Source organism: Montipora capricornis, chromosome 1 (genome assembly GCF_036669925.1).
Source record: "Montipora capricornis isolate CH-2021 chromosome 1, ASM3666992v2, whole genome shotgun sequence".
NCBI lineage: Eukaryota > Metazoa > Cnidaria > Anthozoa > Scleractinia > Acroporidae > Montipora > Montipora capricornis.
In genome coordinates this window covers 20,599,520-20,624,519 of record NC_090883.1, presented here as the reverse complement: position 1 = coordinate 20,624,519, position 25,000 = coordinate 20,599,520, and the positions used below count along the sequence as shown (strand labels likewise).

General features: G+C 38.8%; 4 protein-coding genes across 4 annotated transcripts in view; 1 reads left to right on the top strand and 3 right to left on the bottom strand.

Moving 5' to 3' along the window:
- LOC138023145 (ATP-dependent DNA helicase RecQ-like) overlaps nt 1-497 on the top strand; it is a 2,892-nt gene extending 2,395 nt beyond the window's left edge. The window contains exon 3 of the mRNA XM_068870198.1: nt 1-497. This exon is cut by the window's left edge and continues 1,159 nt beyond it. Within this exon, the coding sequence (XP_068726299.1) occupies nt 1-52 (52 nt within the window). The 3' untranslated portion in view covers nt 53-497.
- LOC138023309 (ATP synthase subunit C lysine N-methyltransferase-like) overlaps nt 1-15,268 on the bottom strand; it is a 29,989-nt gene extending 14,721 nt beyond the window's left edge. Inside the window, exons 1-4 of the mRNA XM_068870348.1 lie at nt 15,003-15,268; nt 12,522-12,659; nt 10,347-10,397; nt 7,877-8,006 (exon numbers count right to left, since the gene is read on the bottom strand). Coding sequence (XP_068726449.1) covers nt 7,941-8,006; nt 10,347-10,397; nt 12,522-12,659; nt 15,003-15,257 — 510 coding nt within the window. The 5' untranslated portion in view covers nt 15,258-15,268 and the 3' untranslated portion in view covers nt 7,877-7,940. The remainder of the gene's footprint in view (nt 1-7,876; nt 8,007-10,346; nt 10,398-12,521; nt 12,660-15,002) is intronic.
- Nucleotides 2,406-6,209, bottom strand: LOC138060060 (uncharacterized). Its single transcript, XM_068905755.1, has 4 exons — nt 4,732-6,209; nt 4,058-4,394; nt 3,273-3,542; nt 2,406-2,545 (listed from the first exon to the last, which is right to left on the bottom strand). Exons 1-4 carry the CDS (start codon nt 6,207-6,209, stop codon nt 2,534-2,536), a joined length of 2,097 nt encoding a protein of 698 aa, XP_068761856.1. The 3' UTR covers nt 2,406-2,533.
- A 613-nt stretch (nt 15,269-15,881) lies between the features above and the next one.
- Nucleotides 15,882-20,179, bottom strand: LOC138023058 (nucleotide-binding oligomerization domain-containing protein 1-like). The gene has a single exon (XM_068870119.1). The coding sequence runs from the start codon at nt 20,146-20,148 to the stop codon at nt 17,377-17,379; it is 2,772 nt and encodes a 923-aa protein (XP_068726220.1). The 5' UTR covers nt 20,149-20,179; the 3' UTR covers nt 15,882-17,376.
- Between the last annotated feature and the right edge of the window lie 4,821 nt (nt 20,180-25,000).

Genomic DNA, 25,000 nt, shown 5'->3' with positions numbered 1-25,000 from the left:
CAGCCCAGAAAGTACTGATGGTGAGGATGAAGAGGTTGTGGAGGTTTTATAAACAAGGTACAATTATCTTTATTTTACCCTCAATCTTTCCAAATGGCTGATTCATTGCATGAATTTCTAAAGAACAGACAGGTTTTCATACATTTTGTGGTCTTTAAACTGTGAACACTGTGTTAATGAATTTCTAATTTGCTAAGGAAATATTAATAGTGATTCTATGACGAAAGGTTGAATCAACATATAGTACAACCGATTTTTAGTGAGTTACGACAGCGTAACTTGAGCCAACGTTTTCAAGTTTGAACCCTTCTTTATCTTGGTCATCTGCCAGTAAAAACATCTGTGGATAGTTTCTTTGCATTCTGATAGTCTTTTAATGGAATTTTGGTCATTTTAACTTGGTTGTGATCAACTCAATAGCGTCTTTTCGATTTCCAATGTGTTACTAAAAGTAGCCAGAGAGTAAACCCCACCCCACCCCCTCCCCAAAAAAAAAACTTAAATAAAAGAGGGACATGGCCAGCTTCTGAGAGAGTAGAGTTGAAACAATAATTACATCAGAGTAGACCAGAATACATGTACCTTTATTTCTTAAAAATTATTAAATGAATGCAATATCAGAATTGCCTCAGTACAATAATGATTATGGGGTTTGTAACAAAAGTCTCATCTCACTCTGGAATTTACCATTTTGCAATCACATGGAAACTCACTGAATTATATAAATGCTTTCTTTAATGCAAATATATCACATGTTTTGCCCCATACCTGACACCTTTTTAAGTTTATATAAAGATTATGGCAACCTTACATGTACATGTAAGAGGAGTGTTCTCTCCATTCTTGAATTCTGATTCAAAACAGAAAATCTTATAAAGATGAAATAGTAAAGGAAAATTCAATAAGATTTCTCTTCTTGTTATCTTGAATGATGTGTAAATTTATCACAAAGCAACAAGTTAGTTTTTTTCATAAATAGAACTCCATGTCTGCAGAGTGTCCTTGATCCACTTATGCAGTTGCCTGTAGTCAAGGCTTTCGAAAAAATTTGCACTAAATTTGGAAAAAGAGGGGTGACCTTGCCGGCCCTTTACAAATTTGAAGGCATCTATGGACTGTAGGTCCTTGATTACTTGCATGACTGCTTCCTCCCTCTTAGCCACAGAACGGTATGAAGATTTGTGGGTCAATTTACAATCTGCATCAATATTATGCAAAATTAGTTCTACAGCATCAAGAGTGCCTGCAATCCGTGCAGCACTTTTTTCATCCAAATTAGGCCCCAATCCCTTCCATAAGATCTTTAGGAGTTTATTTTGGTGTTCCTTTCGTAAATCTAGAGGAATATTACAGGCTTTTCCACCATGTAGGTTTACAACTCTGTTCCATTTGAGCCTCTCTGCTTCAAACTCAGGCAGGATGGCACAAACCTTTATGAGGTAGTGCAGAGTTACATAAGCATATTTGGGATGCTTGTGGGATTTGTAAATCAGAAGTAGTAGTTTGTAAGTCTCAAAAAGGCGCTGTCCATCCCCTTCTTTTACAGCATCCTCAAATCCCCTAATGAGAAGTCCAAATGCCATTTTGCACTGGTGATAGTTGAACATGGAATCATCACTGAGATCCTGATCTGTTTCGGTGGGTAGCTCTGGGGCAACAAAGTCTGGGTGAATCTCCCTTTCATGCCTATGGTAAAATAATATTGTAAAGAGATTACAGAAATCCATGGTAACAGTTGGCATACACAGCAGGCAGTAGGAACATATATTAAGCTAAGATCGAATAAAGTCTTGATTTCCTAACTGATCGACTGATTGACATGCTTACACTCACCTGTTTCTATACGGCCTTGTACTAAAGACAAGACCGCAGTTACTTCTGCAGATATAATGTCCAAGGTCATCCTTTTCATCTTCTTGAAACACTTGCAGCTTCAGGTTGTGGTTTTCCAATTCATGTCTTCAAAAGAAGGTACAACCGTAATTATTGCTTGATTACCATGAGATTTATGTAATAATTGCTTGCATTTGAAGAGTCTTGTTCAAGTAAACTGACAGGTTAATGTCAATACCACTATTCACACCCAGGTCTAAATAACCACTTTTCTAGCATAGAGGGAAAAAAAAAATTGAGGATAGTCTGACAATAGCTCCAGTTAGAGTTAAGAAAACTAATAATAAGTGTGAGAAAATGAATGCTACCCTGAATAGGTTAAAGTTATGATAAATCTGCCTGTTTCCCAGGGATAGCCAAAATAATATTTTGGTTAGATTTATCATAACTTTAACCTATTCAGGGTGGTATTCATTTTCTCACACTTACCTTACTCGTCTGGAATGTAAGACAAAGGTCCGTTGACATCCATCAAAGCGGCATACAAATTGCTGTTGAAATGCCTTGCTTAACTTGTCAGTCTTCTCACTCAAACTGGCCATGTCAGAACGAACAACATAGGTTTCCACGTGATGCTTGCAAAGGTCCAACAACCACAACATTTTGCTTTGCTCAGTAGCTTTGGCTGGTGGCATCTCAATCAAGGGCTTATCTGAAATTCGTAATGGTTAGAAGCAGTAATGAAAAGAAATTTTTGTTTGGTGTTGACTTTTTGTCATTTTGCATAGTTCCATTTGGAGAAATGTGACAAATATGTGGGGAAATCTTTCTGTACATTAATAACTGATAGACAGGGGAAGGGAGGATGGGTCTCCTTTCTCAGGAGGAGGAACATTGAAACATACACACAGTCTACAGTGCTCTTTCATCTCTCTAGTTCATACATTCATCTTACAAAATTTAGCTACCTTCTACTTTGGACATTCCACACATCTCCATAAATGATGCACAAATGTGACCTTCTACCTCCCTTGAGTGAAAATCCTTGTACTCATTGTAATTGGATTGAATGCCCTTTACAGCATTGAATTTTCCTGTGCGGTTCATACTGGCTCTTGATGTGCCCACCTCACCTGCAGACTCTGCTTTAACAAACATTTCAAATTCTGTCGGGAGAAAAAATTAGGACAACCCAATGTCTACAGCTATACAACTATACACAAGCAGATTTTTTCCATTAGTTACCTATAAGCACTGTGATCTGAAGTATGACCTTACTTGTTTGTTTGTTCATTAGTTTAATAACCTTTTTCCTAAGATTTATAGGGCAGCAGCAGGGCTTGGACACTTGTTGTGTGAAGGTTATTATTTTGTGAATATTATATTTATGAAAAAAAAAAGAGAGTCATGCAGTACCGGCATTATCATGATACATTTACCTTGTACAGTGTAACCTTGGCATGCCAATCTGCATGTTCTGGAGGAACTCCTTCCAACCTGTCATAATTGTTCTGACCATCTCTCATTACCCATTCCACATTCCTAGCCCGTTCTTCAAATAATTGGTCACCATGCACAGGTACTGTGGCAACAACTTCAGTCTTGTCCTCCCTTTTGAAGCATGGCACATACTTTCTTTGGTAATTTTTTAAAATTTCTGCCATTTCTGCTGCCACATTTGGATTGTGGAATTCCATTCCTAGTGAGCACTGGAACCCCCCCGCATAAAAAAAAAAGAAAAAAAATCAATAAATCAATTTGTTAAAGTATTATAGCTAACTAACCTTTGTGCAGGCTAGCCTTGTGTCACAACAATGCAGGTGGGACGCTTTGTGTAAATACATAGGCCAATAACATTGTCAACTTTGGATGCATTTTTCTCTGAACTGTTGAGGAAGAGAGTCACTGCACTTATTTTAGCCTGCGTGGCAGGTGCTAGAAAGGGGATGGGAGAGGGAAAAATTGGTCCCATCCCCTTTCTAGCGCCTGCCACGCAGGCTACACTTATTTGTAAACCCACCCACCACCACCACTTTTGGTATGGCACAACACTGTTAAATTGAAGGCCCAAAACTGGCCAAAAGGCCTGAACTTTATTTCGTCAGCATAGTGAGAGACCTCTTTCTTGTACTTATACAGTAATCCACTAATGGTGAAGTAAGCTTTACAATAAAATTGTTGTTGTGTCAATGGTGCACAGTCAATCTTCATATATATGACTTACAGTTTCAGATTTTTTTGCCATCTCCTCAGAATACTTGTGTGGGATGTGAAAAATCACATTATTTCTGTACACTTTGAAGGCTGGAAGGTACTGAGTGATAACTCTGCTTACAAGCACTGCCCATTGCCACACAAGGTTCTTCTGAACTGCTGTATCTGGTAGAAGGTCCAGGTACTCTAGGTCTGCCAAGCGTTTTTGGGGTTTTGTTGACTCTAAGGATGGAGTAGCCACTTTGTCAACCACAGCATACTGGTGGGTCCAATGCAGTGATCGGTTGACATGGTCTTTGGTTTGGATGCGAGCACTTATGTTAAGGTCAATGTTGTCCGCAACAATCCTGTAAAGACATTGTTAAGTTGCCATTAAGTACTTGACATTTCATGGTAAATATGTAAATGACATCTCTTCATTTACCACTGAAACTAGAATGCATAAAATTTAGTCTTGAGAAGTTATAGCCTGCGAACACTGTGTTCGCAGACTAGAAAACTTACTAACATTTCTTGTTTTATTATTTTTTGCAATGCTGAAATTCAAGTGACATATTGTTCTTAATTCTGTAGCCGCATAGTGTGGCTTAATTTACATCTGCGACATCACCTTTCATAATTAACATCAGCATTGTTAACATTGTTATCGTATTATGTTTAGCCTTTGATAACAAACTTGCTTACTTGAAAAAGGGCAGCCTCTCGTTCTCCAACTGCCTCAATGTCAGGTCGAGAACTTCCACGGTAAAATTGCTTTCCTTTAAGAGTTGTCGTGTCTTCTCGAGATGCTCTATGGTCCGCTGATAATTTTCAGGACTGTACCAGTCGTAACCTTCCACGTTAGCCTCACTGACATCAACGTCTAACTCTAGGTCCATGTCGTCTTCCTCTCTTTCAGGAATTTGCTTTCGTTTCACCTCTTCAAGAAGCAGCTTAGCGCTTTTATTGCACTCGATGGATTTCCGCCAAATAATCGCCTTATGTTCGAAATTCTCACCCATTCGCTGTTGCAGAGCAATCATTGATTTGAAGGACATACAAACACCCAGGTGGTTTAACCGCCCAAAGTCTTTAAAACTAACACCACTGTGGAAAAGAATTGTCGAAATCCTGTACGCAACAGCAGACATAGATGGGTTTCTACAGCGAATTAAACAAGACAATGCCAGAGCTACTGCATTGACAGCTCTCTCGTTCTCCTCTTCAGAGGCCAAACTCGTTAAGTTTGACGCCTTACATAACGCTGCATACAAAAGTGGACAATGTAATTCTACTTCCTTGCAAAGGGTTTTATTGGAAAAAACAGCAAGTTGATCGGGGCTGTTGTATTGCAAACAACTGTCAGCCTTCGAATAATTCTTGCACTCGCGTGCAATCTCTTGTGAGAAAGTTTCTTTCAGTTCCGAGACAAGAAGTTCGTGCCTAAAAGAAGCGTTCGCCACAGCTTTCCATTCCCCTAAACTGATATTTCGAATGACATTCTGGCTCTCTCGGTCGAATTTACTTTTAACAGAGACGTCTCCATTTGGATAGCAAATGACAACCTTAACTGCGGCCTGACCTTGCGATGTATCCAGATCATCAACATTGCACCGCGACAGCACGTGGGAATGCACTGCCTTGGAAAATTCTCCCTGCTTCGTTGAGTTTTCATCCCCCAGAGTGAGAGATTTCCTGACCCTGGTATTCTGCCCTTCTTTTCCTGGCGATCGAATCCTTAACGATTTGTTTGGTGGACTACTTTTCGACGTCGGCGACAGAACTGCAAGGAATTTCCTTTTGGCACCTTCAAGAAAATCGCAATTCTTTGCGTCGTTTTTCCGGTCCGCTGTTTGTTGCTCAGATCCTAAACGCTTTGAGATGAATTCAAGCAGTGCACAAAGATTTTTTATTTTCCTGAGGCAGACATTACAAGCAAGTTGCGAAGACCTCACAGAGTCAATGACCGTAATTCCCGCTATATTCCTAAGACGTTCAGCCCACACAACGCCAAATGACTCGTCTCTTAAAGACGGCTTGAAAAGATTCACAAAAGATTTTGACGTACTGCTGCCGTAGTTGACCCTCAGATTGGTTTCACATACTCTGCAGACGTCGTTTGCACAATTTTCTTTCTTAGGTCGACCTCTTTTTACAGTTTTCAATACTTTTCGATCGGCCATACCCGCTTTAGTGTTTATCCATATTCAAACCGATATTTTTCGCGCACTCCGGGTTCCCGCGAAAAGTAAGCAATATTTTCATTGGCTGACATTTGACAGGCAGACAGTCGTGGATGTTAACCGTTTGCATATTAATGAGGGGGCGAGACGAAATAAACAATGGGCTGGCTGCAGGCGCTTCCTCTTCCTCTCTCCCTCGCGCGTTTCGCGCGCGCCCAATTTTTCCCTCTCCCATCCCCTTTCTAGCGCCTGCCACGCAGGCTAGGTGCTCAACTATTGTAAGGGAAATGAGTTTGATTTGCATAAGAATACGCAATACAATACATTTGAATGGTTGTGCACCAGGACTCGTTCTGAAACTGAAATATGCAGCAACTTGGAAATGGGCTAATGCAAATGACTCTACTGAATCACAAAATTGACAATATATCTCTGGAAATATTGGATGGGTGTTGTTCAAACTTGGCAACAGTCATCTACATCAAGTAAGACTAAAAAATTATACCCTCTTGCTGTTGCCATGGAAACCATTTTTTTGCTGCAGCGTCTATTTAACTCAGGATTGATTTTGTCATTTATTGTCATGACGAGGCATGTACACTGTCAGTAAGCTTATATAGAGATGTAAAACACTATGGACAGCACATGCATTTCAAGTCTGACCATCTGCCTGTACTTATGTGTTCAAAATCCAAGATATTTGCTTCATTGCAGAAAGGGACTGGAAACAAGACTGTTGCCATAGCAACATCTTAATGTGTGTCACTTTGTGCCTTATCTAATGTACATTACTGGTGCCAAGTGTGAATATCATTACTCCAATATTTTCGGAGATACAGTCGAACCTCGATTATCCGGACTCGTTGGGACTACACGAAATAGTCTGGATAATCGAGGGTCCCGATAAACGAGAATATGAATATTAATGAGGAACAAAAACTAATCACGTTAAGAAAACGACATTTAATCGTGAAACAAAACATTTGCAAATCGTTTGGAAAACAATATGGTCTACATCTTCACTGTACACGTGTCGGCAAACGTTATGATCTTTTTCCTTGCTCTTGCGGATATCAGATTTCTGCCGTTTACTAACGCCATATTCAGTATTCTAAATTTTGTGATTCATTACAGTTATTTTGCAATGTTTGTGACATCACCAATTTTTAACAACAACTCGAATATCTCTGGAACGAAAGAAGGAATTCCAAAATAGAAAACACCATTCTTCATCATTTTGAAAGGTCTCCAAAATAAGCAAAAGATATTTTTTACATCAGAGGCACTTTAAAACTCACTAACAAACAGCAAAGACTCTTCCGTCTTCCCACTTGCTGAAATACACATGTTCAAACTTTTTTACCATTCATATAAGAAGAAAAGAGAAGTTGAATAGTTTTAAAAAGTGACTAATGTCTCTTTTTTTTAAAGAAACATTCCATGAACTAGACTAAACTGATTGGAGATGACAACTTTGAAAAAGAGAATTTGTCACAATGACTTGCAAAATCCCATTACCTGGACAACTGAAAAAATGGTAATACTCTACCTGTACATGCAAGACTTCAGTTCTTGCAAAACCCTTCTCATCAAAATACACACTTTTGGCAACTTGACAACTTAATATACTAATTTTACAGGCCAAAATTATTGTAAGTTACACTCACCAGTTGGACTTTTTTTATCCTTGAGTAGTTTGTCGAATGTGTATAGGATCTGGTAAGTTCTTTGTTACTCACTTATGCCCAGGATTGACCCAGATGCACACCCAATTTTGACATCCAACACCTTCATACTCTAAAACGCAAACCATAAAGCCCTGAAAATTTGATGCCACGCATTCAGCTTCTACCATTGGCTTTTAAACCCTTTTCTTAATGCAGGGTTTTCAATAACTTTTCAAGCATATGCTTCCGGGCTAATCAAGGTAAGATTTTCTTCAATTCTCGCATAGAGTTAGGTCATAAAGTACTTACTCCAAAAATATAAAAAAAATTGGGGGTCACCGACTTCGTTTCGGAGAAAATCGCAGTGGAAAAATGCCTTAATTTCGAAAAATCGGTCATAATAACGAAAGGTAGCCTCATCTGCTCATCCATCGAAAATCCTAAAAATAAACTGTTAGAGTGAAGGTTTCCGTGCATAGATTTTTAGGGGTGGGATTTTAAGATAATTTCATGCCGCTAGGGATGTCGTAAACAGTTGAGTTCACCCTGGACGAGCGTTTTCGTAACCTCTATCCGTTGCAACCACTACCGGAATTCGATGGTACGAGGAAAGAAAATTTAAAAAAAAGATAACTTCTTACGGTGAGATTTTTTTCATTTTATCATATTTTGTAGATAGTAAGTAGAGTAAGTGATTCATGATTAAAAAAATAGGGGTCACCGATGATCCAAGGGAGTAAAATCGATGTGATTTTACGACGCTCTTGGAAAACTTCGTTTGTCACGTTTTTGCGTGACCTGTCGGGGAAGGACTGGAACATAAGAGAGGATCGATCGTTGAAGGGATGAAAGGTTTTTACCCCAAAACAAAGCTTTCTCGAGCATAGCAACGAAGTTTTAAGCAGTCGTCATCTTCATTTGGTTAGTGTTTTGTATAATACTTCCTCATTGCCGTCATGCTCGTCTTCTGGAGTGTGGTTTTTGTGAAATTTAATCCCTGGTTTTTTCCACGCAGGTCCGCACTATTCAAGCCAACGAGGACGAAAATACTGCTCTATTTTCACGAAAGTAAAGGATAAGAACTTCAAAAACATACATTCATTTTGAACTTAAGTTCGTAGGGTAATAAAAACATTAAAAAAAGAAACAGCCCCGTTAAATTTACACAACGGTTCGTCCTCGAGTTTTCCAAACTTTCAGCCACTACTCGATAAGCAGCTACGTACACCTTTTCAGCTGACCTTTTAAAGAGCTTTTCCATCCATCCTCCCGCTCACTTCTCTTTAACGTTTCATGATGATTCGGAAATAAATGTGCCATTCTTTTGCCGGCCGCGAATTTTTTCCCCGGCGTTTTTGTCGCCATGTTATTTTAACTAATGCTTGAACAATATTTATGAAAGTCAAGTAGACTAGTGCACGACTGATAAAAACAACGCGAACATCAGTCGTGCAGTAGTCTACTTGACTTTCCTAAATATTTTTAATCAATTTTGACTGATCACGATCTTCTCTTATCCAACGCTGTGCAAGACTTATCGTCCGCGGTTTCTGCAAAGGTTTTCAAACCTCAACTTCACTAATGCTCGAAGTAATGCGTGACATATTACAGTCGCGTTACCTGCGCAGTTACGTTGCGCACAAACAATTAGCGCGAACGTCCTTAATACAAAAGTTTGAGTGAAAATCTGACAAACAGACTGCGATATACCGTCAATGACCAGCTTCCAAGGAAACTCCAGGTTAATGAATATATTTGTTGTGCAATGGTTAAGGAGTAAATAGTTATCATAATAAATATGACTGAAGTTACAAGGCATAACAAGACACACAAACTTTTCTGCGCAGCACTTCTGTTTTAGTTTTCAGTTCCTGGTGACATTGTAATAAAATGTTAATTGAACTGATGCATACTTTAATTAATATTTAGCCAATACTGAATGAGTAGGAGATCTGTAAAAACTGGGCATTTACAGTGACAAAATCTGAAGAGCCTCTTTCTGAAGAGCCTCTCCAGGATATTGGTCAAGTATGTACACTACAGTGTGTACGTCCCAATCTGTAGCATCAGAATCCCTATCTAGTTGTTATTCTTATGAAGCATGCACTCACAGCTTTGCTGCTAGTCAGCCAAGTCTTGACAAAATTACTCACAAAAAGATCGAGCCCACAATCCGGAGCATACAACTCCCATGCTAGAACTATGTCACCAGTATTTAAAGGACACCAGGCCATTTTTAGATGAGCTTTTTAGTACCTTTCATATCTCAGAAGCTTGGCTGGAAAGACCTTTTTTAGCTGAGATTTCAATCTTCAAGTAAACAGCTGATCAGGACTGTAAAAATGCTAAAACAAATGAATCAAAATTGTATTCTTCTGGCTACAGAGGACTTCTCTCCATACTGGGCCAGGTAAGGACAAACACCTCTCGTCAACATGCTGTCTAAAGTAATATCTTAAAAGTTTCTTACTATCTCAGCAACTCCAAATATCACAACAATGTCCAAGTTGGAGAGTTTAACCTGTAAGTAAAAGAACAGGATCATTTGAGATTCTGAATTCCCATGGATATTTTCCTTGATATATCAAAAATTCCTAGCTATGAACTTTCTTTTCACTATAAAATAAACGGTGATTGAAAAGTGAAAACTATTTCAAACATTTGATGAATTGTTCAGTTATTGTGCATTTTTCATACAGCAACTTTCAGAAAAATCTCCCATATTCCATTGAAGTCTCAGAAGCTCCAAAGATCATTTCAGTCTTGTGGATACTGGTCTCATCCAAAAGAACTTAATAACAGAACAAGTTACAGAATGCACACAGCCTTTCCTCTTTTCACTGTGAAGATGACACTATTATTTTCATTATACTACTTTTTATTTATTCCAAATGGTCTGGATAAAAATACAACCACACTTTTGAGTTTAAGGAACATGTTTCGATGTTTCAAACATCATCTTCAGCCATAGTGATTGTAACATTCAGCCTTCTCAAAACCGGCCAGTCAACGGCTCAATGAGCCACCTCCTCAGAAAGTTTGACCGTCTCCTTCCAGTCAGAAAATGTCTTATTTTTATAACCACAGCTGAGACAGAAAAAAAAACAGACAACACAACTTTAGAAAAGTAAAGTCACTGGAGATGATATAAAGGCTTGAAAAATGCTTGTTTGACGTACAAATTTGCTTCCGCAATATTTTTTTTGCATGGTGCACATGAAATGTTTATTTAACTAACATTTCAGTATTTCTTATACATGTAAGACACCATGCAAGTGTCAATTCCATATGTGAAATTTCATCACTTTAAATCCCCCAGATTTCACTAAATTGCATCTGTGAGTGTCTAAATTTCAAAAATTTCCTACGGGAACATGCCTACAACTGTAGCTTGCGCCCTTTGGGAACTCGCTTGGGGGTCACCCAAAATGCAGACTGTGGACTGTGCAGACCGTGCAGACCAGGGTAAAAAAATGGTGTTACCCTCACTATTATTGAGAGCTAACCATAAACAGGCTAACCTGAAAGTTATTTAGGCCTAATTAGGCTAACCGAATGTTATTTAGGCCTAATTCAGGCTAACCGAATTTTCATTTTACAGACGGTCTGCACAGTCTGCAGTCTGCGTTTTTCAGTGGCCCCTCTCTTGGGTGCCTTTGGCACCAAAACCATCTCCACTTTCCTTGTAACCTGCTCCCCAAAAACATTTTTAGGAGGCTGAACATTGAAATTTTTACAAGATAATTCGTATATAATTAATATATAACTATCAATACAATGATTCTTTGTAGATTAAATGTTCGTTACAAGTACATGTAGATAAAATTCAAACCGACCAACAATATTACAGATGATATAACTGACATAACGGTAAAAGTTTAAAAGTGTAATGCTAAACTGACATGATCAACGTGCTTGTTGACTTCGGGTTTCAAGCCCTCAATATGGAAGCTCTCCTTGATTTTGAGTTGATGGAAAGAAGTAGTATTATCAATAATTTTGAAGCAAGAAACCTGACAATTATCCTGACAATTTTTAGAAAATTTAAGATGCTTGAAAATACATGTATGAGAATGTTTATCCCAGAAATGGCAACAATAGTAACAAAGTCGCAATTAACATTCGGCTACTGGCACGCTCTTAAGTTTTCTTTATGCTCATCTGTTGTCCTGCAAACTTTGTTTTCACCCTGACTTTGGCACTGCCGGAATGCAAAAAATCATTGGTACTGAAAGACCTGCTTCACCCGCTATTATGAAGAGGATTCTAAATTACCATAACTATTATTGTCTCATAGGGTTATTTACAAGCTTTAAGGTTATGATGCAGGACCTTAGTTAACTGGCCTAATAAAAAATCTTACAAAATCAGACCATTTGTATTTGTGAAAGCAAAGGCAACCGATTATGTCTGAGATGTTCTTTAAGCTAAGTTTTTGTGCAGTCAGGAAATACTGGTAGGAACTCCCGCTCAGCAGATTTGGCACATGAAATTTGACATTAAAATGTGTTGCATAAATGCTTCATTATTTTAACAGCTACATGTACATTGCCTAGTGATGGTTAAATATAGGAACTTCCGCTATAGCCAGCCGGTTTCTAGATGAAGACCACTTTTAATGCCTGGAGTTATGAGCATTTCTCACCTTCCACAAGTCATCTCTGAAAAATGTGTCCTTCTTATGGAGTCCTTGTAGCCTTGCCTGCAGTTTTAAATACCAAACCAGCCAATGATTTAGTTTATACCCATGAGCTTGGTAACCATGTCTAGCAGCGGCAAATACCTGCCAGAGAGCCAAAATCAAAGTTGATTGACAGGCAGTCCATTAGAGCTAATAGTCTTACCTACTCTGAGCAAGAGGCTTTAAAGTTGTACCAGCTTCAAAACAAAAACACTTACGACAGTAAAACGCTATGTAACAGGATGTGCAAACAGATACAACCACGATTTTGGCAAATTAATAGAACAATGCCATCAGGCCTTCTGATATTACGCGATGGTGCGATTTCGCACAATCGACCTCAAATCGCATCCGATCGCACAATTCACGAAAAATCGCATAATTCACAAAAGGACGCACAAAAGTCATAAACTGAAACATAAATCAACACGTTTCTTAGAAATTCCTGGATAAATACGCCATTTTTAAGATGATTTATCTTGGAAAAAGGCTAAAAAACCTGTCACCTTCGATTTCGTAAACATTCGAAGTTCAAGGCTTTATTTTTCTTGTCGGGGACCTGGTACGAGTCTCCTTCTATTGGTGCAACACAAACACGCCTTTATATACACACCACTGAAATGACACAGTTGCCTTCTCTTAGAAAAGAGATTTGTGAAAAATAAGCGAAGTTGTAAGTTTTTCGGCAAAATGTAGTTTCTTTCGTTGAAAACTGATAAAAACTTACTCATGGATAAGTTTGTTGTGAAAACGCTCCCTTTTTCTTCGACGAAGAAGGAAGTTCCCATCTTCCGCCCAATCTAGTCTGACAGCTCACGATCGAGCAAGAAAGTACCTCACAGGTACGCTCAGCGTGGACGATGGACTGATGTTTTTCTCGTCCTGCAATATTAGGGCCTTTTATACGAGAGAAAATAAGCCGCGGCTTACTCTGGCCACGGTGTACAAAATACGCAAAAGGAACTATTTATACGAATATATATTCCCAGGTCAATATAAGCCGCGGCTTGAAAAAGACGTGAACGTAGATTTTGTACCATTTATTTATACGGGGTGAACATTCGAGTGTTCTGTAAGCCGTGGCCAGAGAAACCCGCGGCTTATTTTCTCTCGTATAAATGGGGGTATGGCCCTATTGTGATTGACCATCTTCGTAAGTTCGTGGTTGACAAGCACCTTGATCATTCATTTGCCATGTTAGCTGTGTCCTTTCAACTTTTAACGTGGTGCACCGGTAGTGCAGAAGACCTCATTTTTTATATTTATCCCAACTAATGTCGATCGAGATACATAATTACTGTTCCTTTGTGTTCAAAATGTCTTTAGAGCAGCAAAAAAGTGTTTTTCTTAACCTGAAACCTTATAAAACAAGCTTAAAATTGCTGAGAAAAAAATCGCATAATTTACATTATTTATCGCATAATTGGCCTTTCTAAACGCACAATCTGCCCTGAAAAAATCGCATAATTTGCATTTTTTAATCGCACCCTATCAGAAGGCCTGTCAGCCATGTTCCTATGTGCAGAACTTAGCACATATCTGAAGAAAACTACATCACAGTACATACCAATTATTAATGATAACATGATCATTGATGGTTTTGCAGTCATTTCATGACCAAATCATGAGAAAATTCAAGTAAAAAGGCCCATTTCAACATCATCATTATACTTGACCGTGCCACGTGACCTTGTCAATTATACAAAAATGGTTGTGGTACAAAACACATGCCAAAAATGAAAAGAGCATGATTGAGGCCATTAACGTCAAAGTGCGTGATTTTAAAGCGGTTTGAAACTTTGAAAATTGTAAAAGAATTGAGTGCTGGAGGCAAAGTTTGCCATCCAGCAGCTGTTTTCAGTATAAATCTCACTTACGCTTAGTTTTTAAGCATTAAAATCAATGTAAAATCTCTCGCCTAAATGTCAGCGGCCTCAAAATTGACATTCTCACTAATTTCATCACGCTCCTTCCATTTCTGGCGTCAGCTGGCATCTTTTTTGTACCACAACCATTTTTTTAGGATTCAGGCCCCGTCCACACATATCCAGATATTTTTGAATCTGCATTTTTTTCTTTCCGGATACGCCTTCTGTTTACACATATCTGGAGAATTCCCTGGCAAATCTGGAAGTTTTTCAATACACTCTCCAGAATGGATATTTTTTAATCCCCTGTGAATCGAACCAACTTCCTTTCTTATTACTGTCGCCTTGAGGAGTCCTGAGTCCAGATAGGCGTGGACAAGCAAATTTGATTGAATTCGCTACGTGTGGATGGGAATATTTTTTAATCCGGAGAATAAAAGTTGCAGATTCAAAAATATCCGGATAAGTGTGGACAGGGTTCACACAAGGTCACCGTTCTCACGTGACACGATCATGCAAAGGGCCTATTACCCCTTCAACGTATGAAATGATAAACGAGTTTTAAACTAAAACTTGCCACTCTCCCATTGCCACTGCCCAAATCTTCCATCGTCGATCCTTGCCTTTTAGAGGTTTTCGCCGGTTTTGTAAAATTGGCAACTTGTCTCTCTGTCGCTGGCACATAAGGAAGGCAAATTTTTCTCACAGCTTGCGTGACAAACGGTACATTGACAAGAACAATTCCAAGTGCTGTGGCTCCTGTGATTCCAAGAACTACTTTGCCAAATTTGTATGATTTATTGGGGATCTTGTTGTCCTCTTGGAGCTCCATACCAAGATGGCTTTCGGAGTCAATTCCTCCAAACGACCAAAGAACTCACAGGACTGTTCGATTTACACAATTAAGGTCTAATAAACATAGCCACAACGTAACATGAAGAGGACTCCAAAGTATCGAAAAGAAACACGAGAAAGGAACACTTTTTCTCTTTTGTGGAAAAATCCCATTCCATTTAAGCCCCGATAATCTCAAGAATGAAGTCCTGCAATTTCGCTTGTTGATTCTTCTACCTCGTGTACGGGTGGGGAAGGGAGGAGGAAGGGATTTGTATTCGCGAATGATTTTCGCGTGAAGAACATAAAGTCATAAAAATCCGGGCTAGATTGCCGAAAACAAAACCGAAGATTTAAAAAAAACCCACGAAATTCCGGCGTTTTCCGCTATAAAGTCACAACTTTGCCTAACGTGGGTGGGGTAATAGTGTTGCATCACAGCCTCGCTTGCATGATAAGAAGTATTGTTGAGGGAGGAGGTGAACCGGTGAAAACTAGAGCTGGTGTTGTTGAAAGTTGACTGCGGTCTTTCACGCTCCTTCGCGTTATTGGGCTGTTATTGGGGAGCGTAGCGTGACAGCACAAAGTCAATTCATGCAAACACACAAAACGTCATCTCAAAAGTTTAATTAAACCAGAACTACTTTTACAAATGTTACAAACAATTTCAAGCATGCATTATGAGAAATCTTCCGTTCCAAATTGATAATAGAGTATTACAATGCAATTAAAAAGTCAAAGTTGAAATATTATTTACAAACTGTCAAACCCCGAAGGGGCTTTTTTTTTTTTTTTTTGGATCTACTTTTTTTACTACCTCTAACACTATTTTGTGGTGTGGTTACTAGTATTAAAATTTTTCATTGGCCGTTTTTATACTAGAGACGCATAATCCGTCCAGATGAATTATGCGTCTCTCATGTTATCGTTCTAGTGTAAAGACGGGACGAACTATATGAGACGCAGAATTCGTCTTGGACAAACTTGGGCAAACGTTTTTTCTGCGTCTGTTAATTTCGTCTGGTATAAAGACGGGCACTAGACGCATAATGCGTCTGGACGAAACTTCCAGTTTAGTGCGTCTTCGAAGACGCACTAAAATAAATTCTTCGTCCAGACGCATAATGCGTCTTGTGGCCGTCTTTGTACTAGACGAATTTAACAGACGCAGAAAAAATGTTTGCCCAAGTTCGTCCCAGACGAATTATGCGTCTCTAGTATAAAAACGGCCATTAACTAAAAAATGTGAAAGTTGTGAAAGTTAGGATCCAAATTTCACCTCAACTTTTCTGATTGGTTCATTTCAGTAGAGAGCTGGACCTCTTAGAAAACATTTTCTAAGTCTTTTTTGTGATTGGTTAATTGAACAACAAACTTCCTTTTTATTGATTCATTTGGATCCGTAGATGACATCAGCAAAGTAGTTGAATATCAACTCAGCATTTTTTTGTTTTCCACCAAAGCCAATATTTACAAGAAAAATATGCTCGATGGCGCCTTTGAAACACGATCCTGTGTTATCAGTTTACAATGGCCTTTAAAAAAGTACAACTAAAAGAATGGAACTAAAGAAATTATCAGTACAAATTCAAGTTACTTAAGCATTGAATAATCAAAGGTTCATTGGGAAGAAGTGCAAGGAGCTGAGCTTTGAAATGTTTTACACAGATACCATGGACACTTCAAAAAAGTTGTTTGGTTTACGAAATAGTTGGACATTTTGTCTTTGTGAAGCTATTTTTGGTAAGCTGGAGTTTAAATGAAATTGCTTATATGTCACAGTGTAATAAACAAAATTTACTGTCAAATTTGTTTGACTTTATTGCTCTTGTATTGTTCATTCATCTGTTATGTTTGAACCTATAATAATTTTGTTATTTAAAAAAGCTTTCACGAATCCATCGTCCCTTTATATTCAAAGGGTTGAAATATTTTAATCTTCAATTTTTCTCCTACTGATTTAGTTACCGTCCTAACTTCAAACTTTCAATTTCGTAAGCTAAAAAACATCGAAATGAAACGACTGCGTGTTTTTAGGGTTTAAGTTTATTTAAACTAAAACTTTGCAATTAATATGCTCCACTGATTTACGGAAGGCGGCTTTATTAGTTATATTGTTATTCCTGAGGTTTAAGCTGTTTGTTTAGTTTGCAATTACTGTGCCTTAGTGCTGCTGATAAATGCTTGGCTGCTTTATTAGTTATATAGTTATTCCTGAGGTTTAAGCTGTTTAGTTTGCAATTACTGTGCCTTAGTGCTGCTGATAAATGCTCGGCTGCTTCATCAGTTAACCTGTTAAACCAGAGGTTTAAGCTGTTTAGTTGGCATCCAGTATTGACAAGAGACTTTTGCACTTCTTTTGCGCCCAATGAACCAAGATCATTCACCTCCAAATCCATACTCAAAACTCCCGAAGCATTTTCTAAGAAATCCGAGACAGCAGCAAAGTCAACAGGCGCGAGTGAACAGACACTAAAATCTACGGCGTTAAATCCAATTTGCTCAATTTTGTTTTGTAACACTGCCTGCTCTTTTTCATCATCAATCTCGTACAAACACTTACATAAATTCAGTGCTAGGTGTCTGTCTCTTCTACTAGCTGGCCAACAGGTCAGTGTTTTTGTCTCTGGTAAAAAGTAATCATGTATCAGTTCCCGTTCGGATTTCTTCACAGTCGACATTGGAAGCAGTTTGATAAAAATGTCGATGTTTGAGCTCTCTGTTTCTGGATCAGGCTCGAGTAATCCAGCCACAAACTGCAGCACCATTTGCCATGCACCATCGTTAATGTGTTCTGACACAAAGTTTTCGAGTTCTCTTTTATTCAAGGACTCTGCCAAATGCTTTGCAGCAAAAAGCTCTTGCACAGTTAAATGTGTAAAGCAGTATTGGGCTTTCGGGGGCTCGTTAAAACGGGATTTGACGTCTGGCAATCTGTGAAGAAGTCCACAATCTTCCAGTCCAATGACTTCGCTTGACTCAAAGAGCAATCTTCCTTGTTTTATTCCCTCAAAAGCAATTTCTCCCAGTCTCTTGAAAATTTCTTTGTGATCATTTGGGAGTTTGTTAAACGGCAAGTACATGTAATCTTTGAGATTACCTTGAGCGCTGCATTGCCGACTGTGCCGAAAGAAGAGAATCTTTACAACCATCGCGTAAATATCAGTCATTCTTGTAGGGAGCCCGGTATGTGTTGTATCAGTGAGACTGATAATTTCCCAAAGACAAGAACAAATGAGAAAACAGTTCACTGGGATGTAACACAATGAAAACAGGTTCATGTTCGACTTAATGTGTCCCCAAATTTTGTCCTTTGCGTCGCGAACTCCTTGTGTAAACTTTTCGACGTAGTCTTCAATCTTTTCCGACGTAAATCCGAGGATTTCGACTGTTCTATCAAAGTTCACATCTTCAACACAGGTCACTGCCGTTGGTCTTGTTGTTGTGATTATGTTTAGACCATCAAGAAGTTCTCCTCCCGCTAGTTTGTTAAACAAAGCGGAAGCAGGCATCTTCTCCTCCAAGCCATTCTTGTAACATGTGTGGTCTTTTCCAGCGATATCCTCTTTCGCAGAAAATTCATCGACTCCGTCAAAAATAAAAAGAACTCGGCTTGGGTTTTTAATAACAAAATTCCACATAGAATCATTCAACTGCTCAACTGATTCTGCTTTAGCCAACAGTTCACGGAGACTAAGCAATAGATTGCTTGTAAAGCGCCTGAATTTCAGGAGGAACACAACAACAACGTGTTTGAGCGCTTGACCAGATGCCCACATTCGAAGGATTTTAGTGCTTAGCAATGTCTTTCCTATGCCAGGACGTCCAACAACAAGGACGTTCTTGTGTTGTTTGTCAATGAGATCGTCTGGCGTGGCGTACAGACAGTCCTTAGAATTGGGCGGGTATTGTTTGAGCTGCTCGCTTCTATTTTGCGCGAAGACATGGGGAGCTCTGCCTTCATGCATTGCCACATTGACATAGATTTGATCAATATTAAGATCATTGGGTTTCCGGCCTTCGCCTGGTTTTCGTCGAAAAGGATCTTTGAGATCATTCAGTTGTTTTGTGAAATTTAAGCAATCATCCTTCATTTTTTTCATGGCTTCTCTCAGTTCCAGTTGAATGCCTTCCTGTTGTTGATCCGAGTTCGATCTCAAATGATCAGCATAAAACTGTCGATTGTCCATAAAAGTTCTTCCTTTCTTAGCTCGTGATAAGATCCAGACAATCTCCACGAAAGCAAAAAATGCGAAAGTGCCGTTAATCACTGCCAGAAAATTGGTCCAGAAATTCTTTTTCCTTGCTCTGCGATTGATGCATTCGTAAACTGTTGATTGTGTCTGGTTTGTAAATAGCTTCCCCGAATCACTGCCTCTCTCAACAGGACAGGTAAAATCGGCGGGAAAGTGCCCGGGATAGAGTAAGTCGGTCTTTAGGAAGACAATGAAAATGATCCCCAGAGCAAATTTTGCGGCAAGTTGAGAAAAATATGCGAAGAAAAGGCAACGCCTTCGAATTCGTCTTCGATTGCTCAACCTCCGTTCCGCATCTCTGAGTGCGCCCTTGAGTCTATTAACTGTGGACTTGATGCACAGGGAGTAAACAAGGGACACCAAAGAAATCGAGACGAAATTAACAATGACGAAGGCGTAGAGAGGAATGCCGAGTTTGTAGAATTGCTTTTGGTACTGGTCGAAGCACTTTCCTTGGATAAAATCCTTCTCGCTGGTGGTTTTCACATCGCAGCCGACGTCGAATCTTGATTCGTTGATCTCCATGTCTAAAAATATCGCACTCACTATCCCATCAAGTAAAATCCAAAGGAAAACTGCTACATAACTGAGTATGCTAACAGTTTCGGGAATAAACAAGTCTTTGAAATTCATTTTGATTTCGTGTTTGATCGTTCTCGATTTGCTTCTGAGCTAGGTGTGGCGGAAGCAGTGGAGCTGGCGTCTTTATAAGGCCAAGATTGACAGCAAATTGATCGTTTTAATTAATCTGTCTAAATAAGGCATGGCTTGAACACGCAATCAGATATTCATTGACCCGCACTAACCTCACTCTACGAGCTAAAAACAAAACAAAACCAGTTGCCAAGGCTTCAATAATGAAAGATCTAATCAGAGTGACAAAAAGAATTTTCGAACAAATCAGTAGAGTCATTTTTTGAAAGTTTAAGCAACTAATGAAATATTCTTGACAAAATGTACTGTTCTCTTTTTTTAACAAAATGCACCCCCTTCGGTCCGAGTCATGTTTGTATAAATTGATGTAATCACCCAAGGATCAAATTCTTAGAAAGTGCTGGAGAACACTTTATCGCCTATTCTTAACTCAGTTATAGTTTTTCTGTTTTCACCAAAATGCAAGCTCCCTTCACTCCGACTCTTGCGTGTATACGAATCACTGCAAAGGTCAAATTCTTAGAAAAACCTTCCTTACTGAAAACCAACTTGCGTTAGGCATAATCATCGACTGAATGCCATTGACGCTTTAGACTATTCATCATATATAGTTATTTCTTCCGAGATCTCTTCAGTCTTTTTGCCCCCAGGCCGAATACCAAAACACGTTGTTCTACTCTGAAAACATCTCTCTGTAAAAAATTCTGCAAAGTATAAAGACAAATTATTTTCCAATAACTAAAGCGATCTGAATCATCTAATGTGTCGGTCTATCAATGCGAAGCCGGATTTTGAAGTCCTTTCAATCATAGCCGGACGGTGTTGTGCAACTAGTTCTGATGCATCATGCATACACCTTGAAATAGTTCAGAAAAATTAAAGCTGGTTCAAATAGCACAGACACTTAACAATTGATTCAGCTTAGGCAAAAACGGTTGGTCTACTGGTACAGTATTTTAACAGTATCGAGGTTTTTTACACACATTGTACTGAAAGTATTTTCAGGTTAAAAAATGTGGTCATGATTGTTGTAAATAAAATAAATAAAATGTAGGTTTAATTAATCTTCTCTAAACACTGTGTAATTGACATCCGTGTTAAAAGATGGCTCTACACATAGGCGTACGGGCACGATCCGGCATGGGGGGGAGGCGGTGCCCTTTTTGCCCGAAAAAAATTACACAGTGCCCGAATGCTTGATTGTTGAAATCCGTTTTTTACACCCTCAAAATGTACGAAAGAAACATTCGATTACAATCCTTAAAAGTCATAAAACTGTACGTATTCGAAACATAGAGTTTTTAGAACCTCACATAATCTATGTAGGTCTACTCGATCTAGTTACTAATAAAAACTTAGAACCTCACATACTCTGTATTAGTCTACTCCATCTAGTATTTAAACTAGCAAAAAGCTTATTTAAAAAAGTAGCTATTTCTTCCATGGCGTTGTCCAAAAGTGTCAATTATTTTGTCAATACCGTTTGCTATGACCATATTGCCTTAAAAGTCCCTTTGATCTGTAAAAGTTCCGAACGCCGGCGTCGCCCAAAGAGTCGATGATACAGAACACGAAGAAACTTCGAACCAAAACTTTCGTTCATCTTTGATCTCTCGTGCTGCCTTAAAGATGGCGCGAACGTGTGGCGCGAACTGAAGCAAATGCCAGCGATCAACAGATCAGCACCCTGCTAGCAGAGCCTTTCTTTTGCTTGCTCGATTTTGGCGTTCTCGAGAAAGGCTCTGCATGAATCGAGTAAGATCTTTATTGAATATGCGCTGCATGATGCTAGGATACAGTCTCGAACCCAAGCCTAATATGTCAGATCTCGCCGCCATCTTGGTTTTTCATGGTACAGCGGGCTCAATTATAACCATCGGTTTTGTCACTGAACGGATGCTCGCACTGGAAAAACCGGTTTGAAGAGAGAAAACAAGATTGACTAGTCCAGAACTTCGGGCTGCGGCGGCTTCAAAGAGTTGACGCGATTCGGGCAGAGCCTACTTTTCTACTCCTCAGTAAAGAAAAAGGCAAAAGGAGGCTCTGCTCGCAGGGTGCAGATCAGCAGCCGAGCAATTCAAATGTTTTAATATCAACCGCAAGGGCTTATTTCAAAACAAGGACTTTAAGATCTTTTAAGTTACACAAGTAATATTTTTATACTTTCAAGTGCTCTTTTTTATAATTTTGCCTTATTTATATTTTTTAAATTCCATCTTTTATCGTTTCTTTATTGCCCGAATTTTGAGCGTTTTGCCCGAAAACTTCCAAGACTGGGGGTGCTGCTGTAATCTATGTTTGTAGTAATCGGATCAGTTGTTCCACTTAAATAAAAAAAATAAATACTGTAATGCAAACATATTTTGTCGCAGTCGCTGGGAGTATTCTAAACATTTCCACCGTTCATTTTAATGGTATTTGACACCTCATAAGACGTTATTTATCGAAACCTGTATTAGGCGGACACCCTGTATTAAGCGGACACTAGAGCATTCCCCGAGGGTGTCCGTTTAATACCGGTTTCACTGTATTAATAAGAACGTCTAATTTTGGAGCTGAGGCTAAACGTTCTCCAGTGTATATTTATGCGATGTGAGGCTGAAAACGTTCTTAAATTTGCTAGCATCAGACTTCGTTTCACCTGATGACTGTGACTTTGATGGTGTTGAAGTTAGATATGCTTGAAACGATTATAAATAAAAACTGCTCACTTTTACAAAATGAGATGTGTATCATGCAATAAGAAAACCATTGTTATGTAATACAAAGTATTTGCGTTAATTTACATTTATTTACCCGTTTATTTTTTATTTTATGTTTTCATTTTAAAATGCAAATGAGCAAAATAAAAACGTTCTTAGTCGCGACTCTCAGCCTGCGGAATGTTTTTACACCGTTCTTAAATTTTTTGTTAATCTCAGCCTCAACGCTCTTATGAAAAAGGTTCTTATAAAATAAAAAGAGTGTATATCGAAAAGCTGATTCCCACAAGGCCGGACGATTTGTTACAATAAAATGATCAACCTAATAAAAGTATTTACTATTACTTACAATTTTGCCAGCTAATAATTTAATTTACTACATGTATTTTAACATTCTCTAACATAAGAGAAGAGCAAAAATAATGCTTAGTGATCACAGACGCCAAGAGAGGACCTCTCTTGCCGATGCTTAATTAACATGTTATTAGTATCTGCTCCAATAGACCAATTTCGATATATTAAAATTCAGTCCGAAACAAAAGGCATCATCTCGAGGCTCTGGGGAATAAACTCATACAAATCCTTATATTTATTCCCTAGAGCCTCGAGATGATGCCTTTTGTTTTGGACTGAATTTTAATATATCGAAATTGGTCTATTTCTGCCATTCTTCTCTTTGATACACACCGGTCCACAAAACAAGCGCAACGAGGACTCTTCACTGATCGTAAAACAAAAAAATTCATTTAACGTGTTTCATTAACGATCCTTGCCAGTCAGGTCAACCGATAAAACGGTATTGTTTTTTACCGGATCAGAACAATCGCGAACTCATTCACAGCATCAGTCACGGAACCGTTTATACTTAGTAGTTAGAAGTTCTGCATTCTGATTGTGTAGCCATTTTTTTTTTTTGTAATTGAATGACGCAATCTAAATTAATTATTAGCTGCGAGGTTTGCCTTTAATTTGGAAAGACCAAACTGAATGAATCACTGAACCAAGAAGAATGTAGGCCCGCTTTGTCAATTGCGTCCTCTGAGCTGCAGTTGAAAAGACCAATTCTGAAATTCGTGAGCAGAAACTAAAAAAATCATTTTAGAAGATTAAAAACATAACCGGGCAGAAAATTCACAGTCCTAAAAAAGTGCGCGACTGGCGTAGTGGTGAGAGCACTTGACTTTCTCTCCCCCCCCCCCCCCCCCTCCCCCTCTTAAAATACAACATTTTTCAAATTAAAGAAGTCGTATGGTTTGCTATTTTATTTCTCCTTATTTAAACACAAAAAACGACTATTCCGTGGGCCATTTTGCTCTAAAATGGAGTAATGTGGTTAGAAATCGCTGGCCCGGCTAACCGTGCTGTCCCCGGTGAACGCGATTACATGGAAAAATCTCAGCTCGGTTAGCCGCGATCCCGGCACCGTAATGCCGGGATCTCGGCTAACCGGAATTAGATTTTACGATGTGAAATCGCCAAATTTGAGGTTTTGACGCCAACGTGAGAGGCTGAATCGTTTCAACGTTTTTTCAATTCTATTCATACAGATCACTCTTCTTGTCCAACATTCCATAAAGTTAATGTAAATCCTCGATCTGATCAACAATCATGTAGACCTAATTGAAGTGACCACTGAGGAAGTTACTGAACTGTTGACATCTCTTGAATCCTCTAAAGCACCTGGCTCTGATAATCTGCCTACGGTTGTGCTAAAAAAATGCGCCAACACTCTATCTCAGTCTATAACTGCTTTTATAAATTCGTCCTTTCTAAATTGTTACTGCTTATCTAGGTGGAAAACGGCAAATATTTGTCCTGTGCACAAGAAAGACAAGAAAATAGATGTAGAAAATTATCGCTGCAGCTACTGCAAGTCCTCTAATGCCGATATTGGCTAAAGTCCAAGAGAAATGTGTTCTAAATCGTCTTCTACCGCATATTTCACCTTGCTTATTTAACCTGCAACATGGCTTCCTTAAAGATCTCTCACCGCCCAGCTGCTGCAAGTCCTCCTAGAACTTGGCCGGGCTCTTGATACCGGACTGGAAACTGATGTCATCTCCATAAATTTTCGAAAGCTTTTAATTCTGTGGTACGTGTTACACAAAAATAGAAGGCACTGAGTTGGG